This window comes from Chanodichthys erythropterus, chromosome 3 (assembly GCF_024489055.1).
Source record: "Chanodichthys erythropterus isolate Z2021 chromosome 3, ASM2448905v1, whole genome shotgun sequence".
Taxonomy (NCBI): Eukaryota; Metazoa; Chordata; class Actinopteri; order Cypriniformes; family Xenocyprididae; genus Chanodichthys; species Chanodichthys erythropterus.
This window is the reverse complement of record NC_090223.1, coordinates 69,347,948-69,357,596: the sequence shown is the minus strand read 5'-3', so window position 1 is coordinate 69,357,596 and position 9,649 is coordinate 69,347,948. Positions and strand designations below refer to the sequence as shown.

General features: G+C 38.4%; 1 protein-coding gene across 1 annotated transcript; it reads left to right on the top strand.

The window, feature by feature from the left end:
• The first annotated feature begins 568 nt into the window (after window positions 1–568).
• LOC137005441 (zinc finger protein interacting with ribonucleoprotein K-like) lies at window positions 569–1,477 on the top strand. The gene has a single exon (XM_067366354.1). The coding sequence runs from the start codon at window positions 569–571 to the stop codon at window positions 1,475–1,477; it is 909 nt and encodes a 302-aa protein (XP_067222455.1).
• Window positions 1,478–9,649: the final 8,172 nt, after the last annotated feature.

The following is a 9,649-nucleotide window of genomic DNA, read 5'->3' as shown; positions in this document are numbered from 1 at the left end:
TTCTTGTCCTCCCATCATGCTCTGACACTTCTTGGCCATACCGATAGATGTGTATTTCTATATTTTGGCTGTTTTTTTTGTTTTTTTTACATTCAAGAAATATAGTTGAGAATGTCTATTTCATAAATGTTTATTTGCACTACTGTTTCTGACTACCATCTTTCATTTATATGGCATTTATTATCTGCATTTTTATCTTATTTAACTTTATTAATAACATAAATATGTTTATTTGCACTACCATTAAGCATAAGCGCCACATACTGTCAGGGAGTGAATTTGCACGTTCACTGTGCATCACCAGTGAAAATCGCTTGGGTGTGAACACAAAAAACGTCTCGAAAAACACTGGCGATAAATGCGTGCAATATTCGTCCCGGTGTGTACAGGCCTTCAGGGACATCTGCAACTAATTTATGCAAATGCATCAAAATGATCGTAATGTTTTGTAGCAGTTGTCTATCACAACAAGTCTCAATTTTATCACCTTTAACTTCATATTTCTCTCTTTAAATTATTTTGATTTACTGAAAGTGAAATTACTTTTTTCTCTTTTATTTCAGAGCTGATGGAAGTAAAGGAGGAGAGTGAAGAACTGAGTGAAGTGGAGGAGGAACATCATGACAAACCTGGAGAAAAACCTTTGAGTCGCTCAAAGACTAAAAATACATTTTTAAAGAAAAGAAGAGCCAAGAAATCTACAAACTGCACTCAGTGTGGAAAGAGTTTCACAACCAAACAAAGTCTTGATGTTCACATGAGAATTCATACTGGAGAGAAGCCGTTCACATGTGATCAGTGTGAGAAGAGTTTCTCAACCAAACAACATCTTAAGGAACACATGAGGATCCACACCGGAGAGAAGCCGTTCACATGTGATCAGTGTGGGAAGAGTTTCACACAAAGAGGAAATCTTAAGGAACACATGAAATTTCACACTGGAGAGAAGCCGTTCACATGTGATCAATGTGACAAAAAATTTCTAGGGTCATCAGACCTGAAGAAACATCTGAGAGTTCATATAAAGGAGAAGCCACATTCATGTTCTGTGTGTGGAAAGAGTTTTTCACATCTGTGTTATTTACATCAACATGAGAAAATACATACTAGTGTGAGAGAGTACATGTGCTTTGAGTGTGAGAAGACTTTTACTACAGCAAACCATTTAAAACGTCATGAGAGAATTCACACTGGAGAAAAACCTTACAAGTGTTCACACTGTGACAAGAGATTCAGTGATTCATCAACTCTGAAAAGACATGAGAGGATTCACACTGGAAAAAAGCCTTATAAGTGTTCACAGTGTAACAAGAGATTCAGTCAGTCATCATCTCTGAAAACACATGAGATGATCCACAGCAGAGAGAAGCCGCACACGTGTGATCAGTGTGGAAAGAGTTTCTCTTTTAAAAGTCACCTGAAGATACACATGAAGATCCATGCAGAGGAGAAACCACATCTCCACAGTCTGAAATGAAGTAGTTCATTTTTATGTGCTGAACAAAAAAATTCTTCTGTGTAACTTAGCTTTGCTCTCTGAACAGTGGCAGCCTGCAGCTGAATTTTTGTGATCACTGAAGCCCTGGGTATACTTCGGCCGTCCTCGTTTGTGAATCTGACATTCATAATTTTCGTCAAGCAGCAGGCTCATGGCCAGCCGCACACCCCGTCCGCAGGCAGCTCAAATTTCAAGACTGTGCAGATGGTGCACATGCACAAGCAAGACGGAAGAGTCCACTAGGTGGCAATACGCACAGTACTTAGCACAATGTGCAGTCGTCAAAGAAGAGTGTGAAAAGCGATTCAAAAACAAGACAAACTCAGAGGCATGCTTTCCCCATCATTTTTAATTCCTGTTCTCTTGGTGCATCTTCTGAACTATGTTGCAATGGTGGATGCACTATTTTTCTTCTTCGTTCCTACCCAGCGAATGTCCCATTGATGACATGATGTCTGGTAATACTAAAGAAAATGTTTTATTGTGCATGTGTCAAACTTGGTGATCCACGTGCATCCGTGGTTTAGTATACTTTGAAAGATGTAATTGAAAGATGATGGACACGAGACACGGCTTGCACACTCAACTGTGCGCGAGATGGAGCAGAACGTGGGAGATGACATATACCCGGGCCTTAACCACTTCAAATTGTAGTGGACTGGAGCTGACGGCTCACTTTGGGGAAAATACTGTCCCCCATGTTATTATGTCTAGACATGTAGTTTAACTGTTGCTGGTTGATGTGAGAGGCATTCTGGGATACCTGGCTGTCTCAAGTCCCCTCTCGATGTATCCTCGATAAAAGTCGGATCAAGAACAAATTCGGGGATTTGAACTGTACTTGTCTGTTCTTGTGAAACGTCATCAGCTGCGTCCCGAGTACTGATCCAATTCAAAGTTCACATCTAGCCAAGAACGCATATTAAATAATGGATATCTAATGAATGAATGAGGCATTTATATAGCACTTTACTATGTACTACTGTACACCGTAAGTGCTTCACAATCACATCAGGGGTCGCTCCTCATCAACAACCTGGATAATTCAACAGCAGACACAGAGCAACAGCACCAAGATCAAATCTGTGGTTTATTGATAAAGAAAGCTCCTTTTTGAAAATTTGATCTGACGTTGTCGGAGTTGTGAGATCCAGACGATCACTGGGCATTCAGCGCTCATGTACACCGCCAAGAGCAGCCTTACCTCGGCTAGTCCTTCTGATGTTTGCCGCTGACTCTGATGACTCTGTAGTGGTTAAACATGAGATATAAATCATCTTTTGTATATGTAACAGGCAATCTTTGGTCTCATTAATATATAATTTGTTCCCTGGAAAATCGTTTTGGCTGAGGGTAAAGTTTCATAACTTTATATATTTAGGCTATTTAACTTTACCGTTGTAGTCCATTAGAGCGCTACTTTGAACGTTTGACTGAACTGTTTGCTTAAATTTTTACTGTAGCTTCTTATACCTGTAAATGTAAATGTACCTTTTGCTTATATTTTTATAATGACTGTTATTGATCATTAAAACTGACATTTCTCCTCTGGCGAACAGTGCTTTGTGATAGGATCGCAACATTTAAAGTATTTAATCCAGTTCCATCCAGTTGAGGATCGTATTCATCACGCTGGTATGGACGGTCTGTTGAGGAATTGTGGCACTGGCTGTCATGTTGATGAGGCCTTCACAATGGGTGATCTAGTTGACTCGGTCTCTGCTGATACTGATCTCTGCCAGTTAATCTTGCTCAGTCGTAAAAGCCCTGACAGGAAGCGTGTTGTCGTCTATGAGAGAGAGAAAGAACTTTTTGCCCACTAAGAGTCAAATTAACAGTTTAAGTTGTGTCATAGTACTTCATCCAACACAAAAGATACTGGCAACAACTTTAGATCGAATCATCAAGATTTCTCCTCAGCCTGCAGATCTGATGCTCCTCAGCCTAAAGGTATCTTGCAAGTATCATACATTTGAACACTAAACAGCAATTAAGTATTGACTTGTAAAACAAACCTTTGTCAGCAAAGGTGTTTTATTAACGCGGAAACTGATGATTCTTTTCCAGATTGTCTTTGAGATTTTCCTATAGCTCTATTAACAGTTCCACTTCCGGTTCAACTCTATCATTGCTCATTCTTACCTACGTATGTGTGTGACCTTCATGTATGTTATGTGTTTGTTAGTTAGTTAATAAAGATTGTGCACAATACATGTTTGGTTCTGACTCCGTCTGCTAATAAATTGTCTCTTAATTGATTTAGATCCTGACTACGCGCTCTGAGTTGTACTGTACAATAAGAACGTTGCTTTTCCATAACCTGGAAATGAACATTTCTTAGAATTAATAAACAATCAACACTGAGTGTTCACTGGACGAACACGTTAATTGATTGTAATATTAACCTTAATGTAGCTACATCCAGTTAATCCAATTAACTGATTTACATATTCATAATTAATGATGAGTTATGAATAATTATTAATATTTCCCCTTTGAGTTAATTCGCTACACAAGCATCAATATCAAAGGACATGATGGATGAAGGTGTTCATCAGCTGCTTCATCAGAATAAAGCCGCAGAATTGGCACAGCTGTGTTGAGATGGCAGCAAGACTGTAAATGCCTGATTGTTAGATCAATACATTTGAATAAAGCTTTGTTTTGTGTGTTGTTGATTTGTATATGCATTTATTTATTGTCATTATTGCTTTTATTAATTCTTTTACTTTTTTACTACGCTATTATCAGTGAATTAACAATGAATTAATGCATGAATTGACTGTAAATGGAGATGTATTCACATCAGCTGTATTTGTCTAGTGTGTGTTCATGCATAGCTGTCATATGACAAAACATTACATTTTGCTTGTTTTACTAAATAAGTAAAATGAAAAGTAATGTAAGTTTTGGTTTATCAGCATTATTATTATCAATATTATTGTGTGTAAATTTTGGGGTGGGCTAGCAAAGCAATTCATTCTGGGGTAATCTTAATTTTGAGTAGTTTATACTTGCATTTTTAAAAATTTATAAAATCAGCCTTCTCCAATTGTGAGATCTTCGAGCAGTTTTGCCGACATCTTCATTGGCTTCAGAAATTGCTAACAATGATGAAAACCGAACTAGGTAGGGTTGTGGAGTTACTGGTGCTATAGTTCTGTGCTTTTTATTGTATTTTTGTATTTTTATTGCAGGAGCAGGACCTATAATAACATACAAGATCAGGGAAAATACCATAGTTTAATCTTTACCAATGAACAATAATAATGACAAAAAACAAACAAAAAAACTTCTTGTATACATCATAGTTTGCAATTATATACACAGACATAAAGCATGATGACAAGGTTAAATATTTTTAATACATCATAATGCATAAAAGTTTTTATTTATAAGCCTGAGGGATGAAACTAGAGCTAATTCACCAAGAAAAAGGAAAACGTAAAGGAGATTTATGCCACTTTTGCTTGTGGATGAACATTTTTGTATATAAGATAAAGAAATTAACACATTCACGCGAATTTGGGTTTTCGTAACAAAATATAAACTCACATTAGTAGTTAAAAATATAAGAACTTTAAATCAACCCAAAATATATTTGTTGCTACAATTACAACAATTACAAAATTACTGGGCATCTGTTTTTTTCAACAAGACCACAAAATAAGCAGTTTAGTCAATATCAAGATATTTACAGACAGATGAATTAAACCTGTCACTCATATCATTTTAAGTTGTTGCGCCTGTGATAACGTCGTCACATGATAATATCACCATGGCAGATTATGTCCAGATCTCATTCATACTCAACAAAATTTGGCTATTAAGTACCTACACTTTTAGCCCTCTTTAAGTAAGTACTTATTGAAATTAAGTACTCTCTGAGTAGGCAGTTTCGGACGCAGCCTCTGTGTCAGACCAACCTGAGGATCCATTTATCCAGCTCCAATACCTCCAGATCTTCTTATACAAGTAGATCAAACTTCTGATTGGTTTATGAGGTACAGCTGATTCAATCACATTACAGCCTCGACTCACTGGCTGCATCCTGGAAAATTCTGCCTTCATTTTAAGAAAGGAAGACATCAAGGCACATCCAAATCCAATGTTAGCTTCACTTCCTGTCTCATGAGATACATTCCTCAGATCGATTTTTGAAAGAAGCATAGATGTATCCTTACCTGCCTTTGATATCCCACAATCCTGTGCTTTCCATTCTGTGACAGTTGAGCTAGAAAAATAAAGATGGCATCCGAAAGTTGTGTTTGCTGCTCAGTTTGTGTATAAATATAGGATTTTGTCCAACATTTAAATTTTGATATCAAGAAATTACTACTGTAGCTATTAATTATATGCGCTATTTTAATTGTGCTATTTTGCTGTAGATCATTAAACTGTTACGCTGCCTCAGAAGTCTGTCTGAAATCAGTTTCGTGAGGTGCCTTCATGCAAAAACGCTGCTGTACAAGTCATTCTCTTATAAGACAGTAAGGCAGCTGCAGGTTTTCAGATGCAGCCATTGAATCATTTCAGAACAGCATTTTATCAATGGAAACTCCAAAAATAGATCAACCCATGATCCATGTTTAAAGTTAAAATGAATCAATTCGGTACACACATTTAACAGCCCGATACTTACAAAAAAAGTCTCTTGGAGCGAAAGCTCAAACCGAACAGGAAGTCAGATGTCTTGAATTAACTTGCCATTTTTTGCCATTTTCCAGATGTTGTACTTTAACAAACTCCTCCTAGAGCCTTTATCAGATCAATATCATTTTTGGTCAGTCTAATCTAAAGGCCTTTGTGACGTTAAATCGTGAAAATATAGAGTTTTCGCTGAAGGGTGTGTTCGTGGCGGCCTGACAAACTTTGATGTTTCACCATGAAACAGGAAGTTCTTGTAACTCGAGTATACAATGTCCGATCTGCCCCAAACTTTACATGTTTTATTAGAGTCCTGACCTGAAGATATCAACATGGCAATATTCAGTTATAGTCATATCGCCACCTGTGGGCAACAGGAAATAACATGTTTTATACTGTGATTAACTCCTCATAGAGATTTAACCAGATCAACATCAAATGTTGTCAGTCTAATCTCAAGACCTTAGCGATGATAAATTTCAAAGATCTTGAGTTTTCGCTTAAGGGCATGTCCGTGGCGGCCTGACAAAGTCTGATGTTTTGCCATGAAGGAGGAAGCTGTTGTAACTCAAGCATACTATGTCCGATCTGCTCCAAACTTCACATGTGTGATAAGAGTCCTGACCTAAAGACATTTCTTCTTTATGACAATATTCAATTAGTGGTAGCGCCACCTGCTGGCAACAGGAAATGGCATGTTTTACATGTAATTCACCACCAGAAACACATTTCAATATGCCACGAAGTACCAAACATGCGAGACACGTTAAATCTTGCAGCACTTGGCTGAGTGCTAATTTATGCGATTAATGCCACAAAACAGAAAATTGTTGTAACTCAATGTCCAATCTGCTTCAAACTTAACACGTTTTATAATATTTCTGGCCTGAACACATCTATATCACAATATTCGGTTATGCTCAAACTGCCACCTGTTGGCAGCAGGAAGTGTGCCACTTTGAAATGACTTTGCCATAATTCTCCTGTATTTACTCGCTTATATTCATGTCGCCCACTGTTCACTCTTTTCCGAAGGCCAACGGGTGGCAGTCAGCCCGGGTGCGAGGGCTCTTTCAGCGCTGCTTGCAGTTTAATTAACATTACATTTGCGAGTATGACTCTCACTCAGCTTGTGAATGAGTATAACTTGCACACAGCCACTTAAAAACTGTTCACAAGCTTCTATGGGTTTGATTTTGGTTGTCATTTATTGAAATAAATACAAAAAAAAAAAATACAGTGTGTCAGTGTCTGTCTACTGAATGCCCATCCGATTCTCCTTCATGGCCATATGGGAAAGTGAATATTTACACCCTACCAACAAAGAAATGGATCGACATCTGTCAGTTTGTTGAACACATTTATTTATTCTGACATTTTCTCCCATATGATGGCTGAAGCTGCAGCACGTGACACTGTTCTCATGGTAACCAGATCAACATTGTAAACCGAATTCTAAAAAAACTGAAGTGAAAACACCAAATAATCATTCAATGGGATAAAATATCTTCTCTTCCCTGCAAATGATACCATGAAGAATGCGAATATTTAACCAAGTCAAAAACAATAAGGTAAGCTGGTTCCATATTCATTTCAGTATCAGCAGACACAAAACGCTATAAAAGGTGACAACTGATAAATGATGAAAGCTCATTCTGGTTTTCTCGGTTTGATAGATTTGATCAACCGTAAACGATGCAAAAAAAAATAGGAATTTTGAGTTTGTGATAGTAGCGTAAGCTTTGTAAACTGTTGTCAACCTCGATTTATTGCAATATTGAGCTGTTCAATTTTATTTTGATATTAGAAAATAATGAATCAAAGCTTGAGGCTTTTCTCCTGTGTGAGTTGTCATGTGGTCTTTAAGGTTTCCTTTTTGACTGAAACTCTTTCCACACTGTTGGCAGGTGTAAGGCTTTTCTCCAGTGTGAATTCTCATGTGGACTTTAAGGTTTACATTTCTAATGAAACTCTTTCCACACAGTTTGCAGGTGAAAGGACTCTCTCCAGTGTGAGTTCTCATGTGGACTATAAGGTTTCCTTTTTGACTGAAACTCTTTCCACATTGTTGGCAGGTGTAAGGCTTTTCTCCAGTGTGAATTCTCATGTGTTGCCTGAGGCTTTGCTCCCGTTTGAAGCCATTCCCACACAAAGTGCAGGTGTAAGGCTTTTCTCCAGTGTGAATCATCATGTGGTCCTTAAGGTTACCTTTTCGACTGAAACTCTTTCCACACTGTTGGCAGGTGAAATAACTTTTAGTTCCTGTCTTTTGAGCTCCTTTTTGTAAGGAAACCTTTGTTGGTTTTTCTTCACTCATTAAATTATAATGTTCTTTCCCTTCTTCCCTTTCATTAAGTTCATGACTTGCCTCTCTCAGTGCCATCAGGTCTAGGGCAAAAATAGACAAAAAAACAATTTAGACATTTAAAGCATCAAAATCAACAACCTGTATGATCTATACCCTATCCTACTGTATGGATCAGGAATGGGCAGCTTTGGTACTGGAGGGCCACTCTTTTGCAGAGTTAAGTTTCATCCCTAATCAAATACACCTGCCTGTAATTTTCAAGCATTCCTGAAGACTTAAGGCCGATTCATACTTCTGCGTCGTGTGTACCCCGTAGGTACACCGTAGGCTGTGAGTACCACGCGTAGCCTAGGATGTAGTCTGACGCGCACCTCTTCTAAAATGTTACACATCTATTCTAAAGTATTGTTTAGTGTAAAACATGCTGAAGATCAACAAACAGGCTGTAGATAAATTAAATCATTAACTATTTCCCCACAAAAGCTGTTTAATCAGCATAGTGAAGCCTCTCATCCATTGACATCCATTCAAAAAACAGCCTCTGGTCTTCTTCCCTGCGTACCACGGGGGCAGAGCGTTAGCATTAGCCGTTATGCTTTTTTGGCTAAAGGTTGCAGGCTTGCCTTCCAGTGGCTTTGGATCTACATTTCCTGCAGAGTTCAGCTCCAACCCTGATCAAACACACCTGAAGCAATGACTAAGGTCTTTAGGGGCAGGTGTGTTTGAATAGGCCCTTCCCTTGCTAACTTCCCTCCATATTAAAGACTCAGATGTACATCATTGTTTACACCAGGGGTCTCAAATAGCCCTCCCCCTCCACCCGGCCCGCAACTGATCTCAAAAATAAAACATAATCATGCCCGCTAAATTATTATTATTATTATTGTTCTCTAGTTGCTACCTGTCTGATATGCAAAGAAAAAGTCGCCGTTCTAAGGGGCATTCACATATCGCGTCACATAAGCGGCCGAGCCGCATTCTTCTTTCCAGTGCTCTTTTGCTCCAGTGGCGTCTGTCGTTGCTATGCAACCATGAGCCGAGCTCTCAACCGCATCGCTTCTATTATGAGCGTGCTTGCCTAAATTACAGTAAAAGCACTCGACTTTAAGTCACAAGCGTCGATTTAAACCACCGAAACGCGTCCGATGAAACCATTAAACGTTACCGATGCTCAAACGGCATCTTGGACAAATGTG

What these genes read in the sequence shown, in the direction of transcription:
- LOC137005441 (XM_067366354.1), top strand. Translation starts at nt 569, where the DNA reads ATGGAAGTAAAGGAGGAGAGTGAAGAACTGAGTGAAGTGGAGGAGGAA.